Source organism: Antechinus flavipes, chromosome 2, assembly GCF_016432865.1.
Source record: "Antechinus flavipes isolate AdamAnt ecotype Samford, QLD, Australia chromosome 2, AdamAnt_v2, whole genome shotgun sequence".
NCBI lineage: Eukaryota > Metazoa > Chordata > Mammalia > Dasyuromorphia > Dasyuridae > Antechinus > Antechinus flavipes.
This window is the reverse complement of record NC_067399.1, coordinates 336,114,382-336,134,057: the sequence shown is the minus strand read 5'-3', so window position 1 is coordinate 336,134,057 and position 19,676 is coordinate 336,114,382. Positions and strand designations below refer to the sequence as shown.

Genomic DNA, 19,676 nt, shown 5'->3' with positions numbered 1-19,676 from the left:
AAGACTAGTTTAGGTTTGATGGAAGAAAAGGCTTTCAAGCAATCAGATGTATTCAAAACTAGAATGAGTTGCCTTGGAAGACAATAGTTTCTCTTTCATAGAAAGCATTAAAAAAAAAAAAAAAAAAAAAAAAACCTTGGAAGACCATTTGTTGCATATTCATTAGAATGATTCTTTTTAATGCAATGGTCACTAAATTCTTCCAAGTATTTAAATACATTAGATATTGCTTCACTTCTCTCTTGCTAGATAAGCTAGACTTGTTCTCCTCTAGTACAGGATCCTGAGAAAAGCGGGTTTCTGGAATATTTATTTAAATCTTCTAAGTGTCAGTCATTCCTTGTTGCTAAATTATATATTAAGGGAGGCAATTCACTTTTTTCTGCCAGTGAATGGGGATAGAAGTGGCCAATACATTGATTACAATAATATCTAGAAGCCTGAAATAGTACTTTTGCCTTTCTAAACAGCTTGAGGAAACGGAATGTTATCAATAAAAGCTCAATAGTATTTTGCAATTATAGATTCTTATGAGCATCTATCTCTCTTATGAAGCAGTAAGCAGCATCCTTCCTATTTTAAACATGGAATTAATGTGGCAAACACAAGAGTCAGAGGTAATATTAAACAACCAGTAGCAGCTTTTGTATTTTCCTTAGCCATACGTGAACCCATATTAGCCAAGGTTGAAATCCACAATGACATCTGACTAAGGATGAAACCCTGCATACCTGTTCAAGCCATGTGGGTAGATGGCTGAAAGGCTAGATTCTTGTAGATTGTTTTCAGTCCCAGTAAGATTAGCAAAGTAGAAATGGAGGTAGGTGTTGGAAGAGGGTTGTTGACAATGTTACATAGGAACCAGAGGTCCCATGCTCGAGGTTTTCTCCCCAGCCCCACATCGGAATCTCCTTTGGCGCTCTCGTCATTTCTTCAAAATACGTTTTCCCTGGTGTCTCCAAAATAGTACAGGGGTGCTGCGCCGGCAGTCAGTGAATGCCTTCATTCTGTGAATCTGCACGCCACCTTCCCTCTTAGTTTCCTCGTTACCCCACTGCCATCCAACCTGCTTTCTTCTGCATGGTGCCTTCATTTCCCCCAGTCCCAGCCCGCCTCTCACTCAGCTCCCCCGCCCCCTCTCCCTGCGCTCCTCCGGGCGAAGGGGAGGAAGGGGCGGGCAGGAGCTGCTGCTGCATCCACTGCCGCGCCTGGCAAGCAGGCAGGCATTTCTCCTCCCACAGCCAGCGCCGAGAGCGCGGAGCTCGGGCCGTGGCACCTTGGCGGGCTTCATTCTCCTGCACCGAGGGAAGCTAGAACCGAGGCGCCTGGAAGAAGCACGGAGCCCAGGCGGGACGCCCCGGCCCCCACGGTCAGGATAGCCCCCGCCCGCTGCTGCAAGCATCCTCCCGGGGTGCTAGCCACGATGCTGCCCGCGCCTGCGGTGGGAGCAGCCCCAGCCGAGCAGGGCTAACTTGCTTCCCCTGGCCGATCCACCTTATCTCCCTTCCCCTCCAGGGGCCGCCCTGCAGCCCCACTGACCCTAGCCATGGCGAAGCAGTACGATGTGCTTTTCCGACTGCTTCTGATCGGGGATTCCGGGGTCGGCAAGACCTGTCTCCTGTGCCGCTTCACGGACAACGAGTTCCATTCCTCCCACATCTCCACCATCGGTAAGGGGCGGTGGCTGCGGGAGAGCGAGCAAGAGTGGGAGCGTATGGCAAGGGCAGCAGTGCCCCAACTGGGGGAGACGGCCCCCCAGGAGGGGCGATAAGGGGGCTGCTCCCTCTGCCGGGTAGCCCGGGAAGCGCTTCATCCGAATGAATGGATGGAAATCTGGGTAGGCTCTTCCTCTTCTCCCCCCCCCCCTCCCCGTGGTCAGCTGTGATCAAACCCTTCTAAGAGTGGAAGGCTGGAGGTTGGGGAAGTAAAAACCTCAATAATGGAAATTAGGGGCTGGTGAATCTGACTGCCTTCCCTAGCTGGGCTCCTTTTGAGAAGCAAGCGATGATGCAATGAACCCAAGAGAATAGAAGAGAGTCATTATATAGCTTCCCTTTCCCTACAGATGGCCTGCAATTTATAAGGCCGTGAACTTTATATCCCCCGTTGTGGCATTCTCAGTGTAGAGAGCATATTTTTCTGGAGACCGGACCAAGGGAACAAAAGATGCTGCTGCTCGGTTTGAGACTTTGGGTCTTTGGGAGGGGGTGGGATTTTCAGGGCTCTGGCTTTTACTGAGAATCAATCAACAAGCATTACTTAAATGTCTACTGTGTATCAATGCACTTGAAAGGGAGGCCCTAGGTATATAAAGGAAAACAAAACAAAACAAAACAGTTCTGCCCTAAAGGAATTCTTATTCCATCACAGGGAAACAACCTGTACACATACAAAATATATGGAAAATAAATGCAAAGTAGTGGAGGGAATGTTAACTGTTGGGGTGAGTTTTGAAGAAAACCAGGGATTCTAGGAGGTGAGGAAGAGTGCATTTCAGGCATTGAGGATAGCCTATGCAGAGCAGGAAAACGAGAAATGGAGTATTGTTTATGAGGAATAGCAAGTAGGCCAGTTTGGTTGGAACAGACCTTAGATGAATGGGGGAGTAATGAGTAATAAGTCTGGAGCCAGATTGTTTAGGGCTCTAAATGCCAAACCGAGGCATTTATATTTTAGCCTAGAGGCAATAGGGAACTACAGAAGCTTGTCTGAACTGGAGAATGACTTGGTCAGACCTGTGCCTTCAGAATATCACTTTGGCAGCTTTGTGGAGGATGAATTGAAGAAGGAAGGAATGAAACACCCATTAATTAAGCACCTACTATGTCATAGGTGCCTTTATAAATATTATTTCATTTGATCTTTAAAACAACCCTAGGATTTAGGTGATATTATTGCTCCCACTTTACAGGTGAGGAACTGAGGCAGACCAAGACTAAATCTCTTGCCCAAGGGTCCATTAGTATATGAGGCTGGATTTGAATTCATGTCTTCCTAACTCCAGACCCACTAGATCTAGAAGCTTGAAACAGAGACACCATTAGTATGGGCAAAAGGTGATAATGACTTGAAGTAGAATATAGGCATTTGAGAAGGGGTTAAATTTAAGATATATTGTAGAGATAAAATTGATATTTTACAAGTATTTGAAGGTTGAACAGAGTGAAGGAATGTGAAAAAGCAAAAATACCATGACTTTCAAATCTGGCGGCTTGAAGGACTGTGGTACTCTCAACAGAAACAATAAAGTTAGAAAGAGGTGTGTGTTTGGGGAAAACATGAGTTGTTTTGCACATGTTCAGTTTGAGATATTTCCAGGACATTTTATACCATCTAATTGATGTAGGATTGGAGAGCAAGAGAAAGATTAGTGTTAAATATACAAATCTGGGAGTCATCTGCATAGAGATGATTTCTAAATCCTTAGGAGCTGATGAAATCACTGAGAAAGTATCTAAGAAGAAAAGAGTCCCAAATAGAACTTTGGGAGACATTCACAGTTATGAAATGAGATACTGTTGATACAACCAGCAAAGAAGACTGAACATGAGCCGCCAAATAGGCAAGAGATGAACCAAGAGAGAATAATGTTATGACAATGCAGAAAAGAGAATATTCAATAAGTAATGGTAATCAATTGAGTCAGATAAAGTGGAATAAGGACTGAAAAATGGTGGCATTTAAGAAAGATATCATTGGTAATTTGGGAGAGCCCATTGATCTGGAACAAGAAGTTGAGGAACAATTGGGAAGAAAAGTAAAGACAATGAGTGGTAGATGGCTTTTTCCAATCTGCTGGCTATTTGAGGAAAAGGAGAGATTTATTTTATAGCACAATCGCTTGAGGGAATGGTAGAGTCAACTCAAGGATTGAATTGGAAGATTTGGAAAGTAGTGATGGAAGGTAGAGCTAGGAAGAAACAAGGAAGAGGGTTTGAATTCCCAGGGCGTACATGTTATAAAATCTTTTTTATTTTTCTTTATTTTTAACTTGACAAACACCAATGTTTACGTTGAAGAACAGAAAGAGGACTGTCTATGAAACCTCAAATCTCTAAATAGTTTTAAAGGGAAAGAAAGAATATTAAACAACTCAATATATAGAGACAAAGTTATCTCTTTGTCTTTCCTGAACTACCTTCTCTTCTCTTCTGTGAAGTTCTTTAAAAATATGTTTCATTGCTCTTTTTTCTCTCCCTCTCCTTCTCTCTCTCTCTCTCTCTCTCTCTCTCTCTCTCTCTCTCTCTCTCTCTCTTTCTCTCTCTCTATTTCTTCTCTCTCTTCTCTCTCTCTCTCTCTCTCTCTCTCTCTCTCTCTCTCTCTCTCTCTCTCTCTCTATTTCTTCTCTCTCTTCTCTCTCTTCTCTCTCTCTCTCTCTCTCTCTCTCTCTCTCTCTCTCCCTTTCTCTCTCTCTCTCTCTCTCTCTCTCTCTCTCTCTCTTCCTCTCTCTCTCTCTTCTCTCTCTCTCCCTCTCTCTCTCTCTCTTCCTCTCTCTCTCTCTTCTCTCTCTCTCTCTCTCCTTCTCTCTCTTCTCTCTCTCTCTCTCTCTCTTCTCTCTCTCTCTCTTTCTTCTCTCTCTCTCTCTCTCTCTCTCTCTCTCTCTCTCTCTCTCTCTCTCTCTCTCTCTCCTTTCTCTGCCCCCTCTTTTCTTTTACATTCAGATGAAGCATGGTATTTGAATACTGGATAGAGAGCAGGCCAAGAAGTTAGGAAACCCAAGTTTAAGTTCTGTCTCTCACATATTGACTCCCTAGGCAAGTCACTTAAAGCTCATAGTAATAATCTAAGTATCTTTCTAAGGCAGCTTCAGGGAAGCTACTGGCCTGCATTGGTATAAGGAGTTTCCTCAATTAGGAGTTCCCTAAATGAAATCACAGGTTTCTAGGCTTACCCTCCTCTCACCTCAGTTCTTTGACTCATTCCCTCTGATATTTTCTTACAGCACCATAATATGCCCATTACATTCATATGCTATAATCTATTCAACCATTCCCCAGTTAATGGACATCTTCAAGGTTTTTTTTAATAACAAAAATTGTTGCTATAAACAGTTTTGTACATGAATCCTTTGCCTCTGACATTGATTTGTTGGGAGGGTATATGCCTAGTAGTGATAGGGCTGAGTCAAAGTTTAGGGATAGTTTATTGACTTTTTGGATATAGTTCTGAATTACTTTCCAGAATGACTGGATCAATTCACAGCTCCATCAATAGTGCATCAGTGTGCCTGTCCTCCCACACCCTTTCCAACAATTGACATTTTCTTTTTTTTGTTGTCTTTGCCAATCTGGTGGGTGGGAGGTAGAATCCTCAGAGCTGTTTTAAATTTGCATTTCATTTATTGGTGATTCAGAACATTTTTCATATGGCTGTCAATAGCTTGGATTTCTTCTTTTGATAAGTTAACAAGCATTTATTAAGCTCCTACTATTTATCAAGGAAAATTTAAGTACTAGGGATGTAAAGAAAGTTAAAAAAAATTTCTAAAAAAACAGCCCCTTGATTTCAGAGTTCACAGCCTATTGGTGGAGAGAACTTGCAAAGACTTGCAAGATATATACAGAATAGTAATTCTATAGTAATACAGAATTGTAAATTCATCTGATTCTAGGTTTTTTCCCTTGACAGTTCATTTATTTCTTATTCAGTTTCTTATTTTTTAAATATTTTTAATTTTAATTTTTAATTATTTTTTAAATTTAATTTTAATATTTATTCTCTATTTGTCCTAATAATCTGAGTTGTTTGCTTTTTTGTTTTCTTTTTTATAATAATTATCCATTTCATTTAAATTGTCAGTTTTGTTGGCATAACATTCAGCAAAATAGCTGGGCACAGTGTTCCATGCCTATAATCTCTGCTGCTGGAGAGACTGAGGCTGGTGAATTGGTTGAACTTTGGGGTTCTGAGCTTCATTAAACTAAAACTAGTCAGGTGTCTATACCATATGGTTTGCTGCTGGCAAACTATTCCTGCTCAAAAATAGCAGGCCTATGAGTGGTCTTTACAATTTCATCTTGGGCAAGATAGAGATACCCAAAATACCTCCCCCCCTTCCTCCCATCCCTCCAAATTCAGCAAAATAATTCTTAATAATATTCTTTATTCCTTCTTTTGTTTTGAATCTTTTTTTGAAACTGACATTACGATTTTACTCTTTTAAAATCAGAGGACCTATTCATTTAACTCTTCTATTCCATTTTTTCCCCTCTAAAAATCAGCTTCTCATTTTACTTATAAGTTCAGTGGGACTTTTTGCTTTTGGTTTTGTTCATTTCACATTTATTTTTCAGAATTTCTATTTTGCTATTTTAAAAGTTGTTGGTTTTATGGTTTTTAAAATTTTCATATCTAATTCATTGATTTGTGTTCTGTCTCTCCCTCCTTTTCTCCTCATGTGTGCATATATATATATACGTGCATATACATATAGACACACAAAAACATACTTATATGCATATATATGTCCTTGATGAAAGTGTGTAAGTGTATAAATTTTCTCCTCAGAATTATTTTGGCTTCATGCTAGAAGTTTTGGTATGTTGTCTCATAGTTGTCATTTGATGATATTTTCTATTTCTATATTCTCTTTCTTCCTTGATCCATGAATTCTTTAAGATCACATTATTTAATGTCCAGTAATTTTAATTCATTTTTAAAAGCCCATTATTGAATATAATTTTTATAATATAGTGGTTAGTAAATTTAATATTTCTGCTTTTCTGTATTTCTTTGTGAGACTTTTTTATATCCACACACACACACACACACACACACACACACACACACACACATTCCTTTTTCAGTAATTGCCAGAGATTCATCATATTTAACTTCAAAAATTCCATTCAAAGTCCATAGATTTTTTTTCCTGTTTATCTTTTTGTATAGATTTGTCTAAATTGGAAAAAAAAGATATAATGAAGTTCACATCTATCATAGCTTTCTTGTCCATTTCTCCCTAAGTCTTTTTCCTTTAAGCTTTTAATTTATAAAATTTCACTTACATAATCTTTTTGTAGTTTGAATGATATGATATTGAACAAGTAAATTAATCTGTGTAACATTGTCATTTTATATATATATATATAAAACATGTATATATATATATATATATATATATATATATATATACACCAAACCATGAATCTCTTCAACATTGTGTTCATAATTTACCAAAGCACATCTGAAACATAAAGATTCACTGAGTGTTAAAATTATGTCCTGGCGAAGTATTTATTATATTTCAAGTGAATTTTTAAAAGCAGAGATAATAATTATGATCCCAGATAAGGTAACAATATTAACAGATATGATTAAAACAAATAAAGAAGCTATATTTTTCTTAAAAATCTAATGAAATTAAAAATAAATTATCTTGTCTGAGATTGAGATTGGTACCCCTGCTTTTTTAAATGTGTGGGGTTTTTGTTTTGTTTTGTTTTGTTTTGTTTTTGTAAATAACATAACGTTGGATTATTCACAGTTTGGCTAGACCAATATAAGATGATAATACTATATTAGATTAATTTACTTATTCAATGCCATTCTAAACTACTAAAAAATTACTTTAGAGAGTTAGAAAATAAACAAAATGCATCTGGAGAAACAAAGGATCAATTTTGTGTGTGTGTGTGTGTGTGTGTGAAGATAATGAAAAAGTTAGGAAGGATAGAGGCCTAGAAGTACCAGATCTCAAACTATATTACAAAGTAGTAATCATTAAAATTGATACTGGACAAAAAAATCTGAAAAGTCAATCAGTAGAATAGAATGGATACCAAATTAACAAAATAACAGTGGATTAAATAAATCCCCAAAACCTAATTACTAGTATAAGCATTAAATTTTTGATAAAAACTGCTGGGAAACCTGGAAATCATAAGCTAGATAGAAAAGATCTTCTTGTAAACAAATTTTGGGAGCAAGGAGGAATATTAGCTTTCATTATTATAGCTAGGGAAAAAATTTAGACTGATAATAGAGAGGAATGTAGAAAATAAAATGGAAAATTAAAATTACATGAAATTGAAAAGATTTTCCATGTATGAAAATCAATGTTTACCTGAGTTTGTGATAACTTTTCTGTCAGGATTGCTTTTCTAATGCCCATAGGATTCTGGCTATCCTCTTGTCCATTCCTGGGCTGAATGAAGATGCTTATGATTTGTTTCCCTCTTTTTAAAAAATCATTATTTGATCTGGTTGGTAACCATTGTAGGTTCTTGATGGACTATGTATGGGAGTGCAGAGAAAAATCGGAAAGGGCGCCTTTATTACCCATAGTGGAACCATTTTGGCTGAAAATCCTCAGGGCACATAATAATATTAGCTAACATTTAGCTAATAACATTAAGTAATTATGGTGCTTTAAGTTTTGCAGAGCACATTATATTTAATATCACATTTGATCCTCAAAAAAGTCCTAAACGGTCTGTGAGATAACTGAGACTGACAGAGGTTAAAGTGATTTGCTAGTAAATGCCTGAGGAAGGATTCTGGTCTTTTTCATTCCAAATCCAAGACCTGTATCTCCTATGCTGCCTAGCTGCTTACAAATACCCAAAGATATGCCATGAGTAGGGAGATAGGCAGCAAAACACAAACACACAGGGTGAGACTCTAAAAGAGAGTTATGAATGTGAAGGTGAAAGTGACACAGTAATAGCTTGCCTTAGTATTTGGCAAAAGACTGAAGCAAGTTATTTTGAAGGAGGATAAGGAGAATGGAAGAGTCTCAAGAATATTTATTTGATTCCGACAATGTAGATAAGAAAGATCCATTCCTGAGAATTCATTTAAGGAAAAAAAAATCATTGTTGAGACATACTTCTTGGGCAGAATCAAGATGGGAAAGTAAAGATAGAAACTTGCCCAATCTCTCCCCAAATCGCTACAGATTCCTTTAAGTAAGAAAGCTAAATAAAATTTTAAAGCATCAGAATACCTCAAAGATACCCCAATAGTGGAACACTTTCTAGCTGAAGACCACTTAGAAGATCAACAAGGTGATAGTCCAGTGTCACAAGCTCCAGCCCCAGCCCAAATATCACTAAAGTAGGAACGGGTCTAGGGACCTCTGAATCAGTGTCAGTCCTAACAGTTTCTAGATCTGTCAGCCAGAGACACCAAAGATGATTTGAAAGGTCTACTCATCAAAAAAAAAAAAAAAAAAAAAAAAAAAGAACCTGCACATCATCTTTTAAGAAATTATCAGTGAAAACTAATATTCTAGAACCAGAGGATAAAATAGAAATTGAAGGAATCTACTGATCACCTTCTGAAAGAGATCCCAAAATGAAAACTCCCAGGAATATTATAATCAAATTCTGGAACTTCTAGGTCAAGGAGAAAATATTGCAAGCATTCAAAAAGAAACAATTCTAGTGGAGCCACAGTCAGGATAATACAAGATTTAGGAGCTTTTACTTAAAGGCCAAGAGGGATTGGAATATGATGTTCTGTAGAACAATAGAGTAGGATTACTACCAGGAATCGCCTGTCCAACAAAACTGAGTATAATTCTTCAGGGAAAAGGGTGGTAATTCAACGAAATAAAAGATTTTTCAAGCATTCATGAAGAAAAAACCAAAACTGAATGGAATATTTGATTTTCAAATACAGGACTCAGAAGTATTGGGAAGTAATCAGGAAAGGGATATCACAAGGGACTGAATAAGATATATTTTCACATTCTTACATGGGAGGATGATCCTACATGAGAGGAGGAGAACTCACTAGAACTTTCTCATTATTATGGCAGTTAGAAGGAGTACATATAGACAGAGAACACAGAAAGTTGAATGTGAAGGGATAATATCTTTACAAAGATTATGAAATTAAAGGATGAGAGAGGGATATACTAGGAGAAAGGGAAAGGGAGAAGTAGAATGGTGTAAATCATCTGCCATTAAAAAAAGGGGCAAGAAAAAACTTATAGTGGAAGGGAAGAGGAGGAAAAGATGAAATTTCTCCTCAGAATTGACTAAGATGAAAATAACATACACACACACTCAATATGGGTCTAGAAATCTATCTTACCCTGTAGGAAAATAGGAGGGGAATGAATTCAAGAAGCGGGGGAGGATGATAAAAATCAAGTGCTTATTAGGGAAGGGAGTGATCAGCAGCAAAAAAAGTGAGTGATCAGCAGGAGAGACAGGATGAAAGGAGACAGAGAATAGAATAGGGGGAAATAGTTTACAATAGTAATTGTAAAAATAATTCTGAAGCAAGTTTCTCTGGTAAGGCCTCATTTCTCAAACAGAAAAGGAAATGAATCAAATTTATATAAAATAAGAGCCAAGCCCTAATTGATATATAATCAAAAGATATGACCTAAAGAGTTATAAATTCATGTATAATCTTTGACCTAACAATATCACTACTAGCCATGAATACCAAAAGAGATTTTTTTTTTAAAGGAAAAGGACTTATGTGTACAAAAAGTATTTATAGCAGCTCTCTTCTCAGGACAAAAAGTTGGAAATTGAGGGGATACCCAGCAATTGAGGAATGACTGAATAAATTGTAGTATGTGATTGTGATGGAATATTACTGTTTTATGAGAAATGACAAGAGATATTATCTAAGACAAAAATACCTGGAAAGTGGAATGTACTGTATACAAGGTAATAGCAATGTTTTAGGATGACCAGCTGTAAATGACTTTGCTATTCTCAGCAGTACAATGACTCACGACTACGCTGAAAAATTTATGATGAAAAATTCTGTCTATACCCAGAGAAAGAACTGATTGTATCTGAATACAGATTGAAAAATTCTCTTTCTCTCTCTCTTTTTAACTTTATTTTTCTTGAGGTTTTTTTTTTTTTATTATGGTGGGACATCTATATTTTCTTTCACAACACGACTTTTATGGAAATTTTTACATAAATTCACATATGGTTTCTTAATGGGGGCTGGGAGTGGGGATAAGAGAGAATCTGGAACTAAAAAGTTTCTTTAAAATTTCTAAAAATTGTTTTAAATATAACTGGGAAAAATATTAAATATATATATATATATAGATAGATATAGATTATTAAATATATATATATAGAGAGAGACATAGCTCTCTAAATAGACCATAGAAAGGGGGGATAAACTGCTTGGTAGTAATAATAGAATAGGGCTATTCTATCATTACTGTAGTAAGGGTAGAACATTTTCTTCTGTCTCTGTCCTCACAACTCCCCCCATAAAAGTCCTTTGGTCTCTCTCTCTTAAATCCTGTGGATATAGAAGGTGAAGAATATTCCTACTGTTCTTGAGTCTATAGTTTTGCCTACTGCCTTCTTTCTCTCAAATCTTAACATGCATGGCACATAGTAAGTGCTTCATAAATGTTTATCATTGTTAAATTATATATCAGTTTATTGAATAAGCTTATCTTCTGGCTTTGGAAAATAGAACGATTTTCTCACATCGCCCTTATTCAGAATACTTATTTGCATCCTCCCCCTTTGCTTGGCTTGGTGTTGAGGAGAAGAAATTTGTCAGACTTTTCTTTGGCTAGAAGGAAATCTCCTTGAATATAATGAGCCAAACAATGTTGGAGTAGGTCATTGCTTAGGTGATGATATATTGCCTTAAAGACTTTAAGATGCAATCTGGAGTCAGAGGTATTTTTAGGCCATAATTGCTATTCTTCTTTTTTAAAAAATATTTTTATTTTGTCAAATTTTTTCTAATTACATTAAAAATTTTAATTAATCTTTTGAAATTTTGAGTTCCAAATTTTCTTCCTTTCTTCTGCCCCTCCACCATCTGTTGTGAAAGGTAAGCAATATGACATCTATTATATACGTGAAGTCATGCAAAACATTTCTATACTAGATATGTTACCAAAAAAAAAAAATAAACATACCCACGAAACAAGAAAAATAAGGTGAAAAAAGAATTTATCAGTTTTTTCTCTGAAAGTATATAATATTTTTCATCATGGGTCCTTTGGACTTGTTCTGAGCTAAAGTGGTTAAGTCATCACAAGACTGCTGTTACTATGTACAGTGTTGTTCTAGCTCACTTCAGTTTGCACCAGTTCAAATGATTTCTCAGGTTTTTCTGAAAGTATTACCTTCTCCATTTTTAAGACTGCCATTTCTCTTGGGGCTATGCTCAAGGAACAAAATAAGGGTCTGGAAAAGGATCTCATGGTTTCCTAGGCCCACTTTCTCTCTTGGAAGGTAGAGTGTAAAGGACAGGACACAGACTTGCAACAATGTACTAAAACTTAGGACTTAAGTAATCTTGAAGCTACTGTTCTCTTAGGCCTGACCTTTATGCATCAGCCTCATGTCAAATGCGTGAGCCATTTACTTTCTAGGGAAAACTAAGTCCTGCTAAAGATAGAATTTGAATTGTCTTGGAAAAAGACAGAGAAGGCAGAAGAGGGAGGTAAAGAGGGAAAGAATCCCAAGCATGGCTGGCAGCCCACAGAGGCACTGGCTCAGGAGATGGAGTCATTTATGAAGAGCATTCGGTACTCAAATGCAGAAGGATCATAAAGTGTGTGAATGAGAGTAAAACATAAGAAAAGATAGGGAGGGAGGGATCAAGTGCAAAAGTTTTAAATGTCAAATAGAGGGTTTTTACATTGGATCCTAAAGGGAAGGGAGAGACATTAGAATTTAGTGAGTAGAGAACGACATGGTCAGATCTCTGCTTTAAGAAAATCAGTTTGGCAGCTGAGTGAAGGATGGAGTAGAGGGGAAAGGCCTTGAGACAGGGGATCCAGCCAGAAGGTTATTAAGAAGAATTCCAGAGTGAGATGATAAGAGCTTTTATCATAGTGGTGGCTGTATGAGTAGAGAGAAGGGGTCAAGCGATGTTTTTAAGGTAGAAACAATGAGATTTGTTATTATCGGGGTGGATGCAAGAAAGAAGTTAAAGTTTATACTAAGTTTATGAGCTGGGAAAGTTGGGGAAAGGAAAAATGTATTGATGGAGAAGATAATGAGTTCTATTTTGGATGCACTGAGTTTGATTTGCCAAAGGACATTCAGTTTGAGACTTCCAAAAGGCAGTTGACAGTGTGGAACTTAGCTCAGGAGAAAGATTAGGGTTTAGGAGATTTAACTTTGTCATTTATATTTTTGTATAATTAGTCATTTTAGTCATATCTGACTCTTCATAATCCCATTGGGGATTTTCTTGGCAAAGATAGTAGAGTGGTTTGCCATTTCCTTTTCTTGCTCATTTTACAGATGAAATAATTGAGGCAAACAGGGTTAAGTGAATTGCCTGGAAATCACTCATCTAAGTAAATATCTGAGGCTGAATTTGAACTCAGGAAGATGAGTCTTCCTGACTTCAAGCCAGGTACTCCATCTACCTACCTACTCTATCTTTCTACCCCACTCTCTCACATCACTAGGCTTCTTTCTACTCATACTATTACCACTCTAATTCAAATCCTCATCACTTCTCACTTGGACTATCGCAATAGCTTCCTAATTTACACTCCATTCTCCACATAGTTGCCAGATGCACAAATTTGACCATATCACTAAATCTTCAGGTCCCAAATAGTGTGACTAATGAATCCCCTAAAGTGTCAACCAACTAATCAATCAGTAAACATTTATTTAGAACCTACTATGTGCAAGCCATTGTGCTAAATGTTGGGGATACCAAAAAAGAGGATAAATATAGTTCCTGCCCTCAAGGAGCATACAACCTAATGGGGGAAACAACATATCTGCAGGATAAATAGGAAATAACTAATAGAAGGAAGATGCTAGCATTAAGAAGGATTAAGGAAAGCTTTCTGAAGAAAGTGAGATTTTAGTTGGGATTTAAAGGAAGCCAGGAAAGTCAGTAGTAAGAATGAAAAATGGAGTATTCCAGGCATGGAATACAGCCAGAGAAAATGCCTGGAAAGGAGACAAGATATGGAGTGTCTTGTTTGTGGAACAGCAAGGAGGCTTGTGTCACTGGCTTGAAATGTATATGTGGAGGAGGAATGTATAAGAAGGCTTGGAAGGTATGAGGGGGTGAGATTATAAGGGACTTTGAATGTTAAATAGTGCTTTGTATTTGATCTTGCAAGCAATAGGGAGCCAGAGGAGTTTAATCAGTGGGAGAGGTGAGGGGTGCATGATCAGAATATACTTTAGGAATATCACTTTAATGACTGAAAAGAGGAAAAATTAAAGTAGGGGGAGACTGGAGACAATTTATTGCAGTAATCCAGATGTAAGGTGAGGTGAGCAGTGTCAGAAGAGGGAAAGAGGCTCACAACAGAGTTAATATGGAGAGTCTAAGATGTCTCCTTTGTTGCAAGCATGTGGGATCGGGAAGACAGTGTTATCCCTTACAATAAGTGTATGAGTGTGTGATGGTAGAAAGATAATGAGCTCTGTTTTTGACATATTTAATTTAAGATGCCATCTAATTTGGGATGTCTGCAAGGCAATTGGAGATCTGAGATTGGAAGCCAGCAGAGAATTTGGAGCAAATCAGATAGATCTGAGAATCATCAGCATTGAGATGGTAATTAAATCCTTGGGAGCTAATGAGGTCACTAAGTGAAATAGTATAGAAGGAGAAGAGAAGAGGGTCCAGGACAGAACCCTAAAGGATGCCTCTGGTTACAGGGTAAGATCTGGAAGATCTAGCAAAAGATAAAGAGAGGAATAGTTAGGTGAGAGGAGAACCAGGGTAGAATGATCAAACATGTTCAAGAGACCAAAGGAAAAAAAAGTAGAGACAGCAATTATAGACAGCCATTGCAAGGAATTTAGCTACAAGGGGCAGAAAAGACATAGGATAATGGCCACCTATCAGTTTAAGAAATATAGGGTATAGGGGCAGCTAGGTGGAACAGCACAGTGCTGACTGTGGAGTCAGGAGGACCTGAATTCAAATCCAGTCTCAGACATAACATTTACTAGCTGTGTGACCATGGGCAAGTCACTTAAGCCCAACTGCCTCACCCCCCTCATAAAAAAAAAAAGAAAGAAATATAAGATGTAGTCACATGATTTTGAATGTGCACTATTTGAAATTATAACTTTATTATTGGAATGGAAACATGTAATGCAAATTTGAATAATGCAAAATTGAATAATTCAATAAATTTGAATAATAAAAAATACTATATAATAATAATATAATCAAAGTGGTTGTTGTTTGTCCTTCATTCTTGAAGGGATTGACCAGTTGGACAACACAGCTCTTCTTTCCTTCCTTTCCTTCTTCCTTTTGTCCACATGGGTTACCTGCAGGTATTCTACCCAAAGTAATATAAATTTTTATCTCTGAAACCTCAAAAGATATCTTGGGATTTATAGACTAGATTTCTTTCTTGGGACCATATCCTAAACTTAAATCACTCTAGCTCTCATTCACCAACAAACAGGTCTCATGCCAACCTCTACTTGGTCCTTATTTATGTTTTGACCAGAAGTCCTATGGTCTTTCTCTCCCAAATAAATTTTTTTTGACTAGGGTTTCTTTGCCTCATTTCATACTTAGCCTTCATACTTAGTCATTGCCTCTCAGTCAAACTGTTAAAAACCTTAGCTTAACGAGGTCACAGTTCCCCACTACAACTAGGACTCCAGTCCTCCTGATCCATATCTTGCCACTGGACCCAGATGGCACTGAAGGAAAAATGAGGCTGGTGACTTTGCACAGTCACCCTCACTTAAATCTAATTCATTTACAGGTCATGACTTCACTTCCAGATGTCATGGTCCTCTTCTAGAATGAAGGACAAACAATATAGCAGTATAAAGAGGAATTCATAATTTGTACTAATTAAATCTGGCTGTTCAGACTCATATTGGCTTCTAAAACCTGTCACAATCTGCTCCAGTATATCTTTCCAGATTATTGCACATACCCCATATATTCTACATTCTAACCTAAAATGAAGTGTTTGCTAGTCAACTTAAATGATGCCATTTGTACAGGTCTGACTCAGATCAGTCTCTGGGTAGTTTCAGTATGAAATTGGAAGGGAATGAGACATTCATAATCCATCTAGGAGTTAACAAAAGGTTGACTTAGCTATAGCAGAGGAAGGACATTCAGGGCAGCAAAAGGATGACTATCCAGGATATAGTTTTGATTCAGCTAAATGTGCTCTTTTATGTAGATGTTGGTCATTTTACTATTATGTGATTAAAATTCTGAGGAAGAACTCTTATCTGCTCAAGTCCTGGCTGTTTTGTGCCCAAGTGACCAGGAAGCGCTATCAATAGCCCCAGCTTTAGTCCTCTGAGTCAATTATGTACTGAGGATAATGTCATACCTTTTTTTTCTGATTTTTAAAAATACATGTAGACTCTTGTAAAACCTTTCCATATTAGTCATTTTGTACAAGAAGATTTGAAGAAAAGAATGAAAGAGAGAAAGTAAAAAATAGCTTATTTCAATCTGTATCCAAACAATATCAGATCTTTCTCTGGAGGTGGGATAATATGCTTTGTCATTTGTCCTTTGGGATTGTCTTGGTTCATTGTATTGCTGAGAATAGCTAAGCCATTTACAATTCTTCACTGAACAGTATTGCTGTTACCATTTACAATATTCTCCTGGTTCTGTGCACTTTACTTTACATGAGTTCATATATATGTTTTTCCAGGTTTCTCTGATATCATCCTGCTTGTCATTCCATATAGCACAATAATATTCCATTATAATCATATACCACAGCTTGTTTAGCTATTCCCTTATTGATGGGCATCTCTTCGATTTCTAATTCTTAGCCACAACTATCAATATCTTTTAAGGAAAAACTAGTTTAACTTAGGGGGAGAGGAGCTTAGGATATTGTTCTTACCATACTATATCTTTTGGTGGTAAGGGACAATCCTGGCATCAAAGATTTAGGTAGCAGGGAATGAAAAACAAAAGACACCAAAACCATAAAAGAATGGAAGAGCTTCCAGTAAAAGCAATTGAAAATGAGAGAAAGAAGACCAGTATTTCTGAATTTCATCTCCTTTCTTCTAAAAAAAAAAAATCAAAACTACTGTGTGTGTGTGTGTGTGTGTGTATCTGTGTGTATGTTTCATATAAAAAGTTACTCATAAGCTGGAATAAACAGCAACAGGAATATCAGGATTTCTGAGAGGATTATGCTACTTCCTGCAATCATAGATTTTCATCATATGTTGGAGGGTGTACATCTATAGAAGAGTAAATAAAAGGTCATATTCCAGGGCCAGGGTTGACACTGACAATTACCTTCCTGATCCCCCTTGATGTTAGTACCTTCTTTTTATTGATTATTTCCAATATTCACTCTTATCTGTACATAGTTATTTTCATATTGTTTCCTCACATTAAATTGTTAAAGTCCTTCTGCTTTTCTTTCTTTTCTCAGCAGTTTCCAGCAGTTTTTCTTTATATAGTGTTTAATAAATGTTTATTGACTGATTGAATGACTTAGCGTTTCCTAACCCACCATCCAGAGCCTTCTGCTTTTTAAGAATCCCATGGGAGATTGAATGGGATACCAAATCTTTGTCCTATTAGAGGCCTCTGAGGGTTCTTCTCCTTATTTTGCAAAGACTGGGTATATATTTTCACCTCCCCGTTTTTTCCAGAAAGCAACATTCTACTCCTTCATCCCCACTCCCACCCCATCATTCTGACCCTTGGTTCTTTAAGTCTTCCCTGGGGAAATGTAGTCCAGGGACCAGTATATATTGTGATGGCAGCAATTTGGATGGACTAGTCAGTTCCAGATTACAATAAAGGAAAGGGCTATCATAGGCCTGCCTTTTATTATTACCCATTTCATTGCTAGCTTTTCTATGGCCTGTATAATTGCCTGCTACCACATCCACTGTCTTCAGCCAATTATTCTCATGGGTTCCTCCACCCATACTGTGATCTCAGTGCTAGTGTCTGAACATTACCCTAACTCACTTCACAGGTTTCCTCATTGATCCCACCCAGTTATGGAGGGGTACCCTTTATATCAGGGCTGTGCTCCTTTCTGATGCTGCCATGAACTTGACATGAATACTCCTGTTTGAGCCATTGCTTTGGTAAGTGCAGAAATGGCCCTAGAGTTTGGTGTTTTTCTGTCATTGGTCATCCTCTTGAACTTCCTTCTGCTGCCATTCACCTCCTATCAAGAGACCCAAGAGCTCCTGGTTTCTTAAATTCACAAGTGAGGGGAGGGAGAGAGAAAGGGGGAGAAGAAGAAGAAGAAGAAAAAGAAGAAGAAGAAGAAGAAGAAGAAGAAAAAGAAGAAGAAGAAGAAGAAGAAGAAAAAGAAGAAGAAGAAGAAGAAGAAGAAGAAGAAGAAGAAAGAGAGAGAAAGAGAGAGGGGGAAGGGAAGGAGGGGAAGGGAAGGAGGGGAAGGGAAAATTCGCAATTCCAGAGCAACAATAGGAACTGTCTGATGATAAACTATGACAGACTTAGTTCTTCTCAGCAATTCAGTGATCCAAGGCAATCCCAAAAAACTGGATGGAAAACACCATCCACATACAGAGAAAGAACTATGGAGACTGAATGTAAATCAACATATGCTATGTTCACTTTTTTTTTCTTTTTCTTCTATTTTCTTTTTCTCTTGTGTTTTTTCCCATTTGTTCTGATTTTTCTCTCCCAACATGATTCATAAGGAAATATGGGAAAAAAATGAATTTACATGTATAACCCCCCAAAAAGTTATTTTCATGTGTAAAAAAAGAATAGAAACTATGTTTCATAATTTTGTATAATGGTATAGTTCCACCCTTGTCTGACAAACATTTTTCATATCACTAATTCTGGAAAGGTCTAAGAGCTCTGTATATCTTATTCAAACAAAACAAAATAAAACAAAATACCTTCAAACAGTTTCTTGAGCAATTTTTAAACAATCTGAAAATTTCAGGGCCATAGTTAGGGACCACTCCTCCACAGGCTGGATATGCTCATGTAAGCTATAGGACAACTTGAGCTATCCATATACAGCTGGTGGGGAGAGGTTTCCCATCATATCATGTAGATTCAGAGTAGCAGCCAAGCAATAAATGTTTATTAAATGCTAGGTGTTGGGAAAACAAAGATACAGTCATTGTTCTCCAGGAGCTAACAGTCTAATGTTGTTCAGCTATTCAGTTGTGAATTCATGATCCTGTGGACCATAGCATGAAGGCCCTTCTATCCTTTATTATCTCAGACTCTTAGTCTGGCCCAGTTCATGTTCATTGTTTCTATACTGGAAGGCAGTACATAAAAGGAAGGTAATGTGTAGATGTGTGTATGTTTTGGGAGTGGGGTAGGAGTGTGTGTAGGTGGAAAGACACATGGTGGTGGTGATGAATTCTGGAGAGTCAGAAGTATAGCAAGAGGGGAAAGGAAGATGGCAAGCCTTGGCTCCTTCCCAGTATGGAGGCTCTGAAAAAAGTGACCAATAAAAGCAAGGGCATCAAAGTAGTCCCCAGTTTTTTCTGGGGTGAAAAAGTATTGAGGGAAGTTCCCTTCTGAGTAAGCAGCTGAGTCAGTATGGCTTATGATGATGGGTGAAAGAAGTATGAGGGGAAGAACAACCAATAAAAGTTTAAACATTTTTCAAAAGGTCATTTACCTTCCTGGGAGGAAAGAGGCTGATGTTAAATCTAATAGCAGATCACTATTCAGATTTATCACTCAAAGATACTATTCAGGAGTATTCAGCAAAACAGCCTGTTGGAAACTACAGATTGTTGAGTCATTCAGTT

At 37.5% G+C, this 19,676-nt stretch overlaps 1 protein-coding gene across 3 annotated transcripts in view; it reads left to right on the top strand.

Moving 5' to 3' along the window:
- The first annotated feature begins 733 nt into the window (after window positions 1-733).
- Window positions 734-19,676, top strand: part of RAB15 (RAB15, member RAS oncogene family) — a 52,078-nt gene continuing 33,135 nt past the window's right edge. The window contains exon 1 of one of the 3 annotated variants that reach the window (XM_051977827.1): window positions 734-1,670. In XM_051977827.1, coding sequence (XP_051833787.1) covers window positions 1,547-1,670 — 124 coding nt within the window. In that variant the 5' untranslated portion in view covers window positions 734-1,546. The remainder of the gene's footprint in view (window positions 1,671-19,676) is intronic. The other 2 variants (XM_051977826.1, XM_051977828.1) reach the window with 2 other exon arrangements.